The 17,134-nt window shown below is 43.4% G+C and overlaps 1 protein-coding gene across 7 annotated transcripts in view; it reads right to left on the bottom strand.

The window, feature by feature from the left end:
* Window positions 1-382: 382 nt before the first annotated feature.
* The window catches only part of LOC118357857 (muscarinic acetylcholine receptor M4-like), a 158,318-nt gene continuing 141,566 nt past the window's right edge, over window positions 383-17,134 (bottom strand). For all 7 annotated transcript variants that reach the window (XM_035735190.2, XM_035735179.2, XM_035735185.2 and 4 more), the window contains one exon: window positions 383-3,725. In XM_035735190.2, the coding sequence (XP_035591083.1) occupies window positions 2,200-3,725 (1,526 nt within the window). In that variant the 3' untranslated portion in view covers window positions 383-2,199. The remainder of the gene's footprint in view (window positions 3,726-17,134) is intronic.

Here is a 17,134-nt window from a genome sequence, read left to right as displayed (position 1 = left end):
GTCAAAGACGCATGGTTGAATGAGTACACCAAATTACCTTTAAAACAGGGCAAACCAGTAGATTTGTTATAAAGCCCACAGGGCCTTGCTGAGTGTATGACCTGTCGTGGTGCCATAATTTGTGCTGCTGTGCTTTGGCTCTGAGGGTCTCCTGCTGGATCCGGTGCTCCCCTGGGGCTCTCAGCACAGCCATGAGCTCATACTGTGTCACTGATCGGTCACCGGCCCTGGCTCTCCTCCCATTGTCTCCAACAGATATCACTACCTGTCAATGTTAACTCTATATTCCATAGTCTGACTGGTAATACTCGTGGCGTGCAAAATATATTCCATTAATACTGTATATTAAATCAGGAAGCATATCAAATCATTTAAAATACTATTCCAATGGTACAAGATCTTTTATTAAGCATTAGAAAAAGATACAATCCTCTGTACACTGTCTTTGGATAGTTGTTTTAGGGGAGGGGCCATACTACAGGAAACTGTGGTCATGTTTTACACTCTCCCTTTCACCCCTTTTTTGGGGGGGGGGTCACTTATCCCTACTTTTATGCATTTAGCTCTTTGTTAGAATGTCCTTCTTTGAAAATGCATTGAACCAGTTAGATAAGCTAGTAATATTACCCACCTAATCATTGGTGTGACCTTATGAATATGGATATAGGCTGGGGAGGTACAAGCGGGACTTCACACATTGTAATCCAACATGGAGAATAGTGGCACATTTACAAATATAAGGGACTTAGTCACCAAAAAACAACACGTTACATTTTTTCCCCCAAATTCCTGACTTTAAATCAATTTAGAAATACACTCTCTTAATATCTCTTGCATATACAGACAGTTATATATATATATATTTATATATATATTGTTTATATTCAATTTGTAAAATTATGTGTAAATCACAAACATAATTACAAGAGAGGTACAAACATTCAGATATGAAATGAGAAACTGCAGTTTTTAGAGCATACAATGGCCTTCTATTTACACATTCATAATTAGGCAGGAGATAACATAGAAAATATGTTTAATACTCTCGAGATAAGTATCCCCTCTAAACAAGTGTTTGGTATTTTGTACCGGCAGTTCCAGTCGCAGTGAATGCCAAATTTAAAAACACAACACTTCCATAATTGTGAAGCTGGCAATGAATTAAAGCTTTATCGTTGCCGGCGGGTGTTTCTCGTTGTAACGTAACGACGCGATAAATGAATTGTTTGGAGCCGAACACTGTTTGTTAACTTATGCATTGGCCTTGTACTGCCATCAACAGTTTGTCACGTTTGAAGATTCAATTTTGAGCAAAACATATACATCAATATTTTGGTCAGTGGGAGGTGAATGGATATGCATTACAGTACTTTCAGGGGTTAACAACGCAGTTCAAGTCACCAGCAAAGCAGCATGTTGACGTACGTGCTACCAGCCTTGAGGTTAGACAGTCTGCAATAACAAAGGATCCATATCGTCTTTGTTCTCCATTATCATGTCGTGACCACATTGCTCTCCATATCACATTATGATAAGGATTCACTGATGTGAGGGAGTGCCTCCATCTCAGTGAGGGCTTAATCAATTCTAATTCCTCAAGGAGGAGGGAAAGGAGAAAATGGATAGTTTCATCGGACATTTCATGCTCGTTTCCTTTGATACTGTTGCATAAAGGAAGATTTCCAAGCTCCTTTTTAATGTGTCTTTTGCCCGTACACCCAGACATTATGTAACACTGCCCTCACGGTCTCTGATTTTGGTGGTGGTATCTTGGAGAGGGATGACTGAAGTCTTGGCCCTGGCCTTATAGTCCACAGACGTTCAGCTGGGATTTTTGAAGATTGTTACCACGTTTCAGTGGATACGAATTAGTCCTTGTTGGTCATCACAATAAGGGTCCAGGGGGGAAAAGAAAACAACTGAGACATGTTTGGACTCCATAACTTTGGCTGATCTCAGATTCTTCGTTTGCCCCATCCTCACATTGGCCATCATACTCATACTGTATCATTTGGACATAGCTAAGATGTTACTATTCTTCTGTGGCTAAGACATCTCAGAGGAGCGTTGAGTGTGACATAAGTTGATAAACATGACTGTGGAGGCTCCCTGTGGAGGCTCCCTCCTCCCGTTCTCTGTAACCACTCAGCCCTCCAGATGTCTTAGTAATATTACCCCTCACCATATGTATGCTCCAGCTCATCTTGTTCCAATATTCTTATACTGGCACATGAGGAGATTCTTAAAGGTCTTCTTGAAGGTGGCGTTGCAGAGGGCGTAGCAGGCTGGGTTGATGGTGCTGTTGACGTAGCACAGCCAGTAGCCAATAGCCCACACAGTGTCCGGGACACAGGAGTGGCAGAAGGTGCTGATGAGCACCATGACATTGTACGGGGTCCATGTGAGGATGAAGGCAAGCAGGATGGCGAAGATGGTTTTGGTCACCTTTTTCTCTCTGGCTGCCATTTGGCGCTTCCTCTTCACCTGGCTGCGGGCAATACTGGCAAACTTGCGCGCCACCTTCCGGGGTCGGTTGACTGGGATAGAGCGGGTCTCGCCCCCCTGGATGGGTGGCTGAATCTCGATGGCAGTAATGCACTCGTCACCAGCCTGCTTGGTTACAATCTTGATCTTGGACCATTTGGAGGCAGGGTTGAGTTTAACGGTTGCCGCTGCAGGTGCAGGTTCAGGTGCAGGAGCAGGTGCTGGAGCAATGCCAAGGCACCCCTCGGAAATGGCTTCACTGTTGGCCCTCCCCTTGGCATTTTTGGGGGCAATGCTGGCTGTGCTGGAGCCATTGGAACTCTCTTTCTCTTCTGGATTGACACTAGCGTCAGGCTTGGTGGAAACAACAGACACATCAATCTTGCCATTCTTCACAGCTTCACGGGTGTTGCACGACTCCAGACTGGGCTTGGGGGACGGGTTGTTGTTATTCTGTCTGTTAAGGATGTGGCTCTTGAGTGGGTTAGGTATCTTGAGGCCCTTCTTTTTCTCAGCCTCGGGCTTCTGCTTGGACACCCGGCTGCGGCTGGCCAGAGAGATGTGGATGTAGAGCACCATCATGATGACCACAGGCAGGTAGAAGGCAGCGATGGCTGTGCCGAAAGTGACGGCAGGGTTAGAGAGAAACTGGATGTAGCACTCTCCTGGTGGAACCGTGCGCTCTCCAACAATAAACTGCCAAAACAGGATAGCAGGGGCCCAAAGAATGAAGGAAAGTATCCAGGCACCTGCAATCATCAGCCCAGCCATTTTGGTGGTCCTTCTGGCTGGATAACTCAGGGGCTTGGTGACACAGAAGTAGCGGTCAAAGCTAATAATAAGAAGGTTCATGACAGAAGCATTGCTCACCACGTAATCCAGGGCCAGCCACAAGTCACACGCTACAGGTCCCAGGGGCCAATAGCCCACAATGATGTAGACAGTGTAGAGGTTCATGGAGAACGCACCAATGATAAGGTCTGCACACGCCAAGCTAAACAGGAAGTAGTTGTTGACCGTCTGGAGGTGCCGATTTACTTTAATGGAGAGCATCACCAGGATGTTGCCTGTGACAGTGACAAAACTAAGGGAGCCTGTAACCAGGGCGATGAAGACCATCTCCACGGCTTTGTAGGGGCTTCCCATCTCCTCCTCCCCCACCACACAGGTCTCATTGGTGCCAGAATCATTACAGCTGAGGTTGGCTGACAAGACATCACTGGAAATGTTGCTCAAAGAGCCTGAAAAGGAAGCACAATAACAACAATATGTTAATTCTGGATGTGTAGTGTAGGAGAGTTTAAAAGGTTATTCCATCAAACTTCAAGTTATTAGAATAGTACACAATGCAGAACAGAACAACCAGGTTAAAGGTCAGTGGGCTAAGGCCGGGAACAGGAATATTCCAAGTTCGGACAGAAGGGGGGAGTCAGATCGCTATGATCGGCAGGAACTTTACTTTTGGTGTCTATTTTTAATTGTTGCGCTACTAGTGCTGCCTGTTGATATTAAGTAGGCAGCTACAGTAGCTGAATGATGTTAACATCTTCGGGTTTCATTTCATTAAATGTATTTGATTTCATTTGAGTGCTTATGTCACCTACTAACACCCTGGTACTACCTGTAGCTCCCGTTCTCTGCAGTCTGAGAAAAAACTGAGAGAGAAAGGTATGTGTTGCAGATTACTCCTTTGTAGAAGTCCAATGACGTGAAATAATTAAAACATCCCAAGGTTAATGCCGTAGATATTGTTATAAGGGAGTGTGAGACTATTGAAACATGTAACATTCAGAGTTGTATTGTTATTATTAATATAGTTTACAGAGCGCTAAAATGTATTGCTGTTCTAGCTAGCATGCCTTTCTGTGATGCAAACGGTTAGCAGAGCTGCCGCCTGATGCTAGCGTTGCATTATGGGAGATTTAGTTTTAGCCCTCTAAGGTCTGAATGGGATAAAGGCGATTCCACGTTGTAGCTTGTTTGTATTACAGTGTTTTTGTATACGAGTTGTTGTATTTTAATACTGTCAACACTGAAATGGATGTGTGTTGTGGGATGTGAGACAGGATATGTGTTTTACCTTTTTTCATGTTCCTGTGTAGAACAACTTGTCAGATGGTGCATTGGAGACTGATGTGCTCCTGTCCTGTCTTTTCACAATACTATTGCAGGCATGGTTCTATTGTCTAAGAATTAAGATTATACATTCTTTGTATTAAGGACCGTTTATTATTTTATACTATACATTATGGCTTTATGTGTGAATGTGATTGTGTGAGTCTGAGAAAACACTGAGAGAGAAAGAACTTGTCAGATGGTGTATTGGAGACTGATGTGTTCCTGTCCTGTCTTTTCACAATACTATTGCAGATCGACATAAAAGCCAAAAAGACAGCCGTGGTGTCACTCTTCATTTCTTGGTTCTCCTGTGGTACATATAAAGACCGCTACATTAGCACAAATCTCCCAACATATCCACTGTTATGTAACATCTTGCCCTCTGCGAAATGCTCTTCGCCAAGACATTTAATTCTTTGAAATGGAATACACGGTATGAAAGTCTGAAAACATAAAGAACATAATACTATATGTTTTTACTTCTAAGCGAAGAATAGCCTGGTTGGGTGTTCATCCTTGGTTATGTGTTCTGGTTTTATGGTCATGTGCATATGCAAATTAGTATTTGCATTCAAAATGAGATATTGTGAGCTAGTGAATATGCATGCCTGAGTTATTTTACAGATACTTCAGTTTACCTAGCTCCAGAGGTGTGGACTCGAGTCACATGACTTGGGCTCGAGTCAGACTCGAGTCACAAATATGATGACTTGCAACTCGACTTTAACTTTAACACCAATGACTTGTAACTTAACTTGGACTTAAGCCTTTTGACTCGAACTGAGTTGATACCCTCCCCAAGCCCAAATATAAAAAATGATGCTATTAAAAAAAAGGTGTGCAGTGCATCAACTCTTCATTTAACGGATTACAGTTTGAATCGGACAGCAGCCAATCAAATTATGCCAGCTGAGAAAAAGTTGCGCGTGGCAGTGCAGAGGAACGTCGGCGGGTGAATTCAGATGGAGCCCTTGGAAAGATGATACCCCAAATTATTGTTTTTGTATATAAAGACGATGCTGTATCAACAAAAAACGCATTGTAACTTGCAAAACATGCGGGAAGAAAATGACAGACGGAGGTGCAACAACTTCCAACTTTGTTCAACATTTGAAGCTGCACGAAGAACGGTAAGTCGTGGCTAATATAGCCAACAGCTATATAATTTATAACTTTGCTAGTGTAGCATGCAGGCTAACGTAACGTTAAATCAATGAGCAACCACACAGTCAGTCAGTGTGGGAACGTGATCATTGCACCCAAGATTGAGCTACAACTGGCTCGGCAGTTGGTAGCCCAAATCCTGCCTGATGTTACTGCTGTTCCTAAAACCATTGACATATGTTAGTCTACTGTAACCACACACAGAGAAGGTGTGTGTTTGTAAGGTTGGGCGATTGTGTACAAGCCTACAGTGCCCGATTGCGATCCTCAATAGTCGGTGGGGGGGGGGGGTCTTTGTCATGGCTATCCATGTAAAATAGCGGCAGAAGAAATGGCAGCAGTTTTACGGGCGCCCAACCAATTGTGCTATTATGTGCTTTTCTTCGTGTTATTTGTAACTTATTTTGTACATAATGTTTCTGCAACCGTATCTTATGGCAAAAAAAGAGCTTCTGGATATCAGGACAGCGATCACTCACCACGGATGAGACAAAGATTTTTTCTACAACAAGGAGGACGCAGAGGACATTCTCCAAACACCCCACAGGGCCGACATCCCCGTTATTTGCAAGAGGAAGCGACGCAGGTACAGAGGACAAAGAGCCAGATGCCAGGTCAGGACCTGGAGAAGGCGAGTGTGAAAGCTGCCATTACCGTCAACACTACTAGCCAACGTGCAATCATTGGACAATAAATTAGATGAGGTATGATCACGAATATCCTACCAACGGGACATCAAAAACTGTAATATCCTATGTTTCACGGAATCGTGGCTGAATGATGACATGGATATTCAACTAGCGGGATATAAGCTGCACCGGCAAGATAGAACAGCACACTCTGGTAAAGAAGAGAGGGGGCGGTCTGTGCAGCTGGTGCATGAAATCTAAGGAATTCTCTAGATTTTGCTCGCCTGAAGTAAAGTATATTGTGATAAATTGCAGGCCACACTATTTGCCTAGAGAGTTTTCAGCTATACTTTTCGTGGTGGTTTATTTACCACCAGAGACAGATGCTGGCACTAAGGCCGCACTCCGTCAGCTGTATAAGGAAATAAGCAAATGGGAAACCACTCATCCAGAGTCGGCGCTCCTAGTGGCCGGAGACTTTAATTCAGGGAAACTGAAATCAGTTCTACCAAATTTCTATAAACATGTTAAATGTGCAACAAGAGGGAAAAACATCTAGATCACATGTACTCCACACACAGAGACGCATACAAAGCTCTCCCCCTCACCTCTATCCTCCTGATTCCTGCTTACAAGCAAAAATTAAAGCAGGAAGCACTAGTGACTTGGTCTATAAAAAAAGTGGTCAGATGAAGCATATGCTAAACTACAGGACTATTTTGCTATCACAGACTGGAACATGTTCCGGCATTGAGGAGTACACCACATCAGTCACTGGCTTTATCAATAAGTGCATCGAGGATGTCGTCCCCACAGTGACGGTATGTACATACCCCACCAGAAGCCATGGATTATAGGTAACATCCACACTGAGCTAAAGGGTAGAGCTGCCACCTTCAAGGTGCGGGACTCTAACCCGGAAGCTTACAAGAAATCCTGCTATGCCCTGCGTCAATACAAGGCGAAGATTGATTCATACTACACCGGCTCCGATGCTTGTCTTATGTGGCAGGGCTTGCAAACTATTACAGACTACAAAGGGAAGCACAGCCGCGAGCTGCCCAGTGACACAAGCCTACCAGACGAGCTAAATCACTTCTATGCTCGCTTCGAGGCAAGCAACACTGAGGCATGCATGAGAGCATCAGCTGTTCCGGACGACTGTGTGATCATGCTCTCCGCAGCCGACGTGAGAAAGATCTTTAAACAACATACACAAGGTTGCGGGGCCAGACGGATTACCAGGACTTGTGCTCTTTGGTATGTGCTGACCAACTGGCAGGTGTCTTCACTGACCTTTTCAACATGTGCCTGATTGAGTCTGTAATACCAACATGTTTCAAGCCGACCACCATAGTCCCTGTGCCCAATAACACAACGGCAACCTGCCTAAATGACTACAGACCCGTAGCACGCACGTCTGTAGCCTTGAAGTGCTTTGAAAGGTTGGTCTTGTCTCACATCAACACCATTATCCCAGAAACCCTAGACCCACTCCAATTTGCACACCGCCCAAACAGATCCACAGATGATGCAATCCATATTGAACTCCACACTGCCCTTTCCCACCTGGACAATAGGAACACCTATGTGAGATTGCTATTCATTGACTACAGCTCAGCGTTCAACACCCATAGTACCCTCAAAGCTCATCACTAAGCTAAGGACCCTGAGACTAAACACCTTCTTCTGCAACTGGATCCTGGAGTTCCTGACGGGCCGCCCTTAGGTGGTGAGGGTAGGTAGCAACACATCTGCCACACTGATCCTCAACACTGGAGCTCCTCAGGGGTGCGTGCTCAGCCCCCTCCTGTACTCCCTGTTCACCCACGACTGCATGGCCAGGCACGACTCCAACACCATCATTAAGTTTGCAGACGACACAGCAGTGGTAGGCCTGATCATCGACAACGACGAGACAGCCTATAGGGAGGAGGTCAGAGACCTGGCCGGGTGGTGCCAGAATAACAACCTATTCCTCAACATAACCAAGACTAAGGAGATGATTGTGGACTACAGGAAAAGGAGTACCGAGCACATCCCCATTCTCATCGACGGGGCTGTAGTGGAGCAGGTTGAGAGCTTTAAGTTCCTTGGTGTCCACATCAACAACAAACTAGAATGGTCCAAATACACCAAGACAGTCGTGAAGAGGGCACGACAAAGCCTATTCCCCCTCAGGAAACTAAAAAGATTTGGCATGGGTCCTGATATCCTCAAAAGGTTCTACAGCTGCAACATTGAGAGCATCCTGACTGGTTGCATCACTGCCTGGTATGGCAATTGCTCGGCCTCTGACTGCAAGCCACTACAGAGGGTTGTGCGTACGGCCCAGTACATCACTGGGGCTAAACTGCCTGCCATCCAGGACCTCTAAACCAGAGTGTCACAGGAAGGCCTTAAAAATTGTCAAAGACCCCAGCCACCCCAGTCATAGACTGTTCTCTCTATCTACTGCATGGCAAGCGGTACCAGAGTGCCAAGTCCAGGACAAAAAGGCTTCTCAACAGTTTTTACCCCCAAGCCATAAGACTCCTGAACAGGTAATCCAATGGCTACCTGGACTATTTGCATAGTGTGCTACCCCCAACCCCTCTTTTTTATGCTGCTGCTACTCTCTGTTCATCATATATGCATAGTCACTTTAACTACAGTGCCTTGCGAAAGTATTCGGCCCCCTTGAACTTTGCGACCTTTTGCCACATTTCAGGCTTCAAACATAAAGATATAAAACTGTATTTTTTTGTGAAGAATCAACAACAATTGGGACACAATCATGAAGTGGAACGACATTTATTGGATATTTCAAACTTTTTTAACAAATCAAAAACTGAAAAATTGGGCGTGCAAAATTATTCAGCCCCTTAAGTTAATACTTTGTAGCGCCACCTTTTGCTGCGAGTACAGCTGTAAGTTGCTTGGGGTATGTCTCTATCAGTTTTGCACATCGAGAGACTGACATTTTTTCCCATTCCTCCTTGCAAAACAGCTCGAGCTCAGTGAGGTTGGATGGAGAGCATTTGTGAACAGCAGTTTTCACTTCTTTCCACAGATTCTCGATTGGATTCAGGTCTGGACTTTGATTTGGCCATTCTAACACCTGGATATGTTTATTTTTGAACCATTCCATTGTAGATTTTGCTTTCTGTTTTGGATCATTGTCTTGTTGGAAGACAAATCTCCGTCCCAGTCTCAGGTCTTTTGCAGACTCCATCAGGTTTTCTTCCAGAATGGTCCTGTATTTGGCTCCATCCATCTTCCCATCAATTTTAACCATCTTCCCTGTCCCTGCTGAAGAAAAGCAGGCCCAAACCATGATGCTGCCACCACCATGTTTGACAGTGGGGATGTTGTGTTCAGGGTGATGAGCTGTGTTGCTTTTATGCCAAACATAACGTTTTGCATTGTTGCCAAAAAGTTCAATTTTGGTTTCATCTGACCAGAGCACCTTCTTCCACATGTTTGGTGTGTCTCCCAGGTGGCTTGTGGCAAACTTTAAACAACACTTTTTATGGATATCTTTAAGAAATGGCTTTCTTCTTGCCACTCTTCCATAAAGGCCAGATTTGTGCAATATACGACTGATTGTTGTCCTATGGACAGAGTCTCCCACCTCAGCTGTAGATCTCTGCAGTTCATCCAGAGTGATCATGGGCCTCTTGGCTGCATCTCTGATCAGTCTTCTCCTTGTATGAGCTGAAAGTTTAGAGGGACGGCCAGTTCTTGGTAGATTTGCAGTGGTCTGATACTCCTTCCATTTCAATATTATCGCTTGCACAGTGCTCCTTGGGATGTTTAAAGCTTGGGAAATCTTTTTGTATCCAAATCCGGCTTTAAACTTCTTCACAACAGTATCTCGGACCTGCCTGGTGTGTTCCTTGTTCTTCATGATGCTCTCTGCGCTTTTAACGGACCTCTGAGACTATCACAGTGCAGGTGCATTTATACGGAGACTTGATTACACACAGGTGGATTGTATTTATCATCATTATTCATTTAGGTCAACATTGGATCATTCAGAGATCCTCACTGAACTTCTGGAGAGAGTTTGCTGCACTGAAAGTAAAGGGGCTGAATAATTTTGCACGCCCAATGTTTCAGTTTTTGATTTGTTAAAAACATTTGAAATATCCAATAAATGTCGTTCCAATTCATGATTGTGTCCCACTTGTTGTTGATTCTTCACAAAAAAAATACAGTTTTATATCTTTATGTTTGAAGCCTGAAATGTGGCAGAAGGTCGCAAAGTTCAAGGGGGCCAAATACTTTCGCAAGGCACTGTATATCTACATGTACATACTACCTCAATCAGCCTGACTAACCGGTGTCTGTATTATCTCTCTACTTTTATAGCCTCGCTACTGTATTTAGCCTGTCTTTTTACTGTTGTTTTATTTCTTTACTTACCTATTGTTCACCTAATACCTTTTTTGCACTATTGGTTAGAGCCTGTAAGTAAGCATTTCACTGTAAGGTCTACTACACCTGTTGTATTCGGCGCACGTAACAAATAAACTTTGATTGGATTTGATGTATTTCCATGGAAAAATAAAGTTTATTTGGAAAGTAATAAATATATATATTTGTAAAAACATTCATGATTTGCATAAATGTAATATACTAACTATTACTCTTGTTAAAAATATGAAATGGTATTACATTTGTTGAAGAGCACATTATGACTCGAAACTCAAAGTTTAGGACTTGAGTCTTGACTTGAAGCTTAAGTCGGTCTTGCCTGTCTTGACTTGGGACTTGAGTGCTAAGACTTGAGACTTACTTGTGACTTGTAAAACAATTACTTGGTTCCACCTTTGCCTAGCTCCCATGAACAAATTAGCAGACAAAAGATTTATGACATGAACATGGGCCTGGACAGCATTCCTGGTGAATTGCCTTGGGTGAAGAGAGTTTCACATTGTATTGCTCCTCAGTGATGTATTCTACAGCATGCTCTGTGCAGCTGTCTGGTCATTCAATTAAGACATCACAGAGAATTAAATTAAACACACCACTAAATATCAACATCTCTTTCAGGTCATTTAGATTGACCCAAAGGTTCATTATTTACGCCTCTCTAAAGCAGTTGAGTTAGATGTATTTTAAGGTATTTCCCCCTCGCATTCTAATGAATAAAAACAGATGGAAATACAGAAGCCGAGCCTGCGGTGTGACATTGATGTGTAAGAGAATGTGACTCGGTGCTCAAATTTATCACGGATAACTATCTGTGTCAGCAATGGATCCTCCACATTAAATACTGAGGTACTGTGAATATAAAAGGCATCTCCCTAAGTTTCGTCATCGTCGGCAAACCACCCTGATACTCAGCTGGAAATGTTAAGTTGTCAGCCAACTGTAAATCTTTGTAATGCAAACAGAAAAGTTACAGGGAGTAAGTTCCGGCATAAGACACTTCTGTTAAAGAATACTAGCTTCAGGAGGAGATACTGTTGAAAGTGTAGCTGAGTCTGTCTCTGCACTGTCTAGGGCTGGACACTACTAAAGCAGTATCATTACGTATTCTGTTTGTAGTGTCGTAGTTCGGACACCCAACTGTATAAAACACGATCAAATAATACCAAAAACAACAACAGTAGAAATGCAAGGCGGGGCATTAGAACAACAAACAAACCCCATGCAATAAGGAGATCAGACAAAACACCAGCTAACAACTTGCCATAATCCATATTACAATGATGTGTTTCTGCAACGTGTGTATGTCAGCATGTCTTTAGAAGAGCTTGACGGTGTGATTGTGTGATACCATTGAAAGGCTGCCCTCTAATGGCAAAGCAGTGTTTTGCTAGGGGACACAGGAGATCTTATCAATAATGATCAAAGACATGACCCCGGTCTTTCAGTCAGAATATAGGATGTGACATGCTGCTTTTAATGCCCACTGTCTTCTGTTGTTGTATACTGCTCTGACCTACAGAAGGTGGAACAGAGAACGAGGGGATTCGGTCCATAACCTGTTAAGTTCTCCATAACTGAGAGGCAGGAATCAAATGAAACCACCTCTGGTCATATCATAGGTTTGTTCTTTTTCACTGTTCAGACAACTTTGAAGTTAAAAATAACTCAGAGGAGATCAAACCAGTCTAAAATCCATATTACGCACTTGTGGGGCGGTGACTGAATAACCCATTCTTTTTGATTGCAGCCAGACAGAGATGCCGGCTGTTAACTTTAAAATTGCTCTTAGTTTCAGTATCTTGCAGTGTTCAGGAGTAGTGAACTACATCTACTGTAGTTCAATTAATAATTTAACTACAATATGCAGTAGCTTGGTTCCAGTAGTTAATTATGTTTTTGCCATGCTATCTAGCTAACTACTGGAACTACACACTACATTTTTGATCATGAAAAGAAAATAAAGAATGTCCTTTTTTTCGGCACCAGACCTGCTTATTTCTCACTTGAAACATAGTTTTTGTGTTTCAATTACACATGTTAACATTTGACTCGCAATTTGTAGTCTATGACATTTCAGATTTAGATATGATGATTTTTCACGAAGTAGTTTGGATGATATGAACTACATTTTCAAAGTAACTTTAGTCAAGTAAATTATATTTTTCTTAAGGGTAGCGTTCGTATAGCTTACCGTTTTCTAGTGTGAAGTAATCAGTAGCTAGGTAAAGTACACACAGCGGCCAGCTTATTAGGTACACCACCCCATTCACGGAAATGGTTAGCTCCTACAGACAGTGATACAGGTGGTCATGGCTTGCTATATAAAGCAGGCAGACGGGCATCGAGGCATTCAGTTACTGTTCGATTAAATGTTAGAATGGGCAAAATGAATGACTTAAGCGACATTGAGCGTGGTATAATCGTCAGTGCCGGGTGCACCAGTTACAGTATCTCAGAAACAGCCAGCCTCCTGGGCTTTTTGCGCACAACAGTGTCCAGGGATTAAAGATAACGGTGAAACAAACAAAAAACATCCACTCAGTGGCAGTCCTGTGGGCAAAAACAACTCGGTCCTTGTCACCGATTGGCTATTGCAGCAGATGACCACACCGGGTTCCACTCCTAATCAGCTAAAAACAAGAAGAAGCGGCTCTAGTGGGCACGTGATCATCAACACTGGACATTTGAGGAGTGGAAAAACATTGCCTGCCCTGACGAATCCCAGGCCCTGTTGAGTCATGCTGATGAGTCAGGATTTGGTGTAAGCAGCATGAGTCCATTGGCCCCATCCTGCCTGGTGTCAATGGTACAGGCTGGTGGTGTAATAGTGTGGGGAAGGTTTTCCTGGCACACATAGGTTCATTGATACCAATTGAGCAACGTTAGAATGCCACACCTTGTAGAATCCATTCCCCAAATCATTCAGGCTGTTCTGGGGGCAAAGGGGGGTCCGACCCGGAACTAGATGGGTGTACCTAATAAACTATTTTAGAGTAGCTTCCCCAATGCTGGTATCTTGGCTGAACACACTTGTGTGAGGTTTGTGTTTTTACCAGGCTTTAAGCTCTGGAACTGTGAAGGAATGGAATTCCTCAAATAAAGGAATGTGTTTGGTTAATGATGTAAAAATGTACCTCTGTTAAGTGGGAGCTAATAGAGTCTACATCTCCCTCACAGGCACCCAGCTTAAGGAGACCAGTAACTTGGCTTTAAAGAACAGTGACTTGGCTTTTATCAGATGTGAATAACAGCCCACTGATCGATGTTCTGCTGTTCGGGTGTAAGCATGTAAGGGTTTCAGGGGAGTATCCATAATTAAACAGACAACTTTAAAGTATTTCAGGCCCTTACAAGGAATTATGCAATTAGAGTGAAATAGTTAAAGACACAGTAGATAGGTATTTTTCTTAAAGTGTAGGGGTTGGTAATGTCCACTGTTCCTGGCTCTAGCAATGTCATTCATTGTGGCATGACTGTGATATCCTCATGTCTAGCAGGAGAAAAGCAGATCCACTCCACTTGAAAGCCCTTCATGCCAAAATAGCTAAGACACAGCCGCCACGTGCCAGATACTGTGATTAGGCATTTTGGTCTTTGATACTGCAGGCAAAATACAATATTTGATCAAATACAGGTACACATCAAATGTTATTTGTCACCTGCGTCGAATACAACAGGTGTAGGTACAGTGAAATGTTTACATATACATTACGGTTCATTCAGCTCAGGGATTTTATATCAGTTTCTAATTAAGTCTATCTAACGTCAAGGAGCTTTCTACTTTAACGACAGCGGGTCACTATATAATCCAGCAAACAGCCTTGAATCTGAGCCGGGCCTATTTTAAGAACACATACCTTGTCACTTGTGACTGTGAGCATGTGCTTGCATACTGCTGCAGGGAGGGGGTACTCATCTTAGTCACCCCATCTTAAAGTATAGACGGCGGTATAGATTTATGAACTCGTAAGTGGTAAAGACGTGATCCTCCAGGATAAGGCACTGGTTGCATTACGAAATATCTATGAACATACAGGATGATATATTATGAAATGCTATCATAGGTCTAATGCTATATACAATAGGATCAATTATACATCATTGGATTCAATACTTGAGTTGTTTGTGCCTGGCTTTTAAGTAAAAAAAATAAGCATCAACAAATGTAGCCAATGGGATAGTATAAACTTGATCAGTAATATAATTTGTAAAATCATTAGTATTATCTGAGAATATGTATTTCACTGTGGCACTATTGCACCATTGGCCAAAAGTATGTGGACATCTGTTCTTTGAACATCTCATTCCAAAATCAAGGGCATTAATATGGAGTTGGGCCCCCCTTTGCTCCTATAACATCCTCCACTCTTCTGGGAAGGTTTTCCACAAGATGTTGGAACATTGCTGCGGGGACTTGCTTCCATTCAGCTGCATGAGCATTAGTTAGGTCGGGCACGGATGTTGGGCGATTAGGCCTGGCTCGCAGTCTGCGTTCCAATTTATCCCAAAGGTGTTCAATGGGGTTGGGGTCAGGGCTCTGTGCAGGCCAGTCAAGTTCTTCCACACCAATCTCAACAAACCATTTCTGTATGGATCTTGCTGTGTGCACGGGGGCATTGTCATGCTGAAACAGGAAAGGGCCTTCCCCAAACTGTTGCCACAATGTTAGAAGCACAGAATCGTCTAGCATGTCATTGTAAGCTGTAGCGTTAATATTTCCCTTCACTGGTACTAAGGGGCCTAGCCCAAACCATGAAAAACAGCCCCAGACCATTACTCATCCGCCAAACTTTACAGTCAGTAATATGCATTCGGTCAGGTAGTGTTCTCCTCCAAACCCAGATTAGTCCGTCGGACTGCCAGATGGTGAAGCGTGATTCATCACTCCAGAGAACGCGTTTCCACTGCTCCAGAGTCCAATGGCAGCGAGCTTTACAACACTTCAGCCGACGCTTGGCATTGCGCATGGTTCTCTTAGGCTTGTGTGCGGCTGCTCAGCCATGGAAACCCATTTCATGAAGCGGGCCATTCTACTGCCAATGTTTCTATGGAGATTGCATGTCTGTGTGCTCAATTTTATACACCTGTCAGCAACGGGTGTGACTGAAATGCTGAATCCACTCATTTGAACATGTGTCCACATACCTTTGGCCATGTAGTATAGGTAAGTATTTCCCAAGAGAAAGCTATAGGCCTATACCTTAGTTATCCAGAGATTCAAGGAGCATCAGAAATTCCAAAAGCGACGGATAGAGGAATATTTTGTGCAAATTTTGACGGAGATGAATTATAATACATTTTAAGTACGGATGCGGCCAATGGGGCAAACGAGTTTGACACCCCTGCTGTAAGGCTAGAGCTTGATGGGAACACACTCTGAGCTCTAGACATTACGGAGGGTCTAATAATAATGCTAAATATAGGACGCATGGCTCAGTGAACTTCCCCTCTCCACGCTGTAGGGATCCTCTGCTGTAAGCTGTTTGATATGGTACATGCTCTACCTTTTGATTCCCTTTATCCTCATTATCCAGGCCTCCGTGCTGTGCCTTGTAACTACCTGCAGAGAAACATCTCCGCCACTGGCACTACTCTGCTGGGCCATCAGGAATGTACTGGCCTTGTTAAAGGGACTGTAATGTCAAACATAGTTACTGTTTTCATTACCAAATAAACTTATATTTAAAAATGATGGGAAACTTCTCATGGTTAAAGGCTGAGAGAGAGAGAGTGAGAGAGAGAGAGAGAGAGAGAGAGAGAGAGAAAGTTTGTATGTCATGTTGACAGACATCATTCTAATTCAAATGAAATACATGCATATGAGATAATTAACCCTAACCTAACTAATTCATATAACAAAGTGGCTGTTTGCTGTCAGCATACGCATATTTTAGTTGTGGTCTTGACTGGCTGTTCTCCCTCCGACTTCAGTGTGGATTTTGTCTTTGTCACAGGCACTGTGGCAACTTGCAACAACAATTACGTTAATGAAATCTGATCTTAGTTATAATGTCAGTAGCTAACTAAGATCAGATTTAATTAACGTATTGTTGTTGCAGTTTTGATGAGAGAGGATGCTATAAATAGAGGATGTGGCTACAAACAGGTATCGTGCAATGCTGATAGGCAACTGCTGACATTACAATGGGCTCCCGAGTGGCGCAGCAGTCTAAGGAACTGCATCTCAGTGCTAGAGGCGTCACTACAGACCCTGGTTCGATCCTGGGCTGTATCACAACCGGCCGTGATTGGGAGTCCCATAGGGCGGTGCACAATTGGCCCAGTGTCATCCGGATTAGGGTTTGGCCGGGGTAGGCCGT

The sequence above is a fragment of the Oncorhynchus keta genome, chromosome 2 (assembly GCF_023373465.1).
Source record: "Oncorhynchus keta strain PuntledgeMale-10-30-2019 chromosome 2, Oket_V2, whole genome shotgun sequence".
NCBI lineage: Eukaryota > Metazoa > Chordata > Actinopteri > Salmoniformes > Salmonidae > Oncorhynchus > Oncorhynchus keta.
This window is presented reverse-complemented; position numbering and strand designations above follow the sequence as displayed.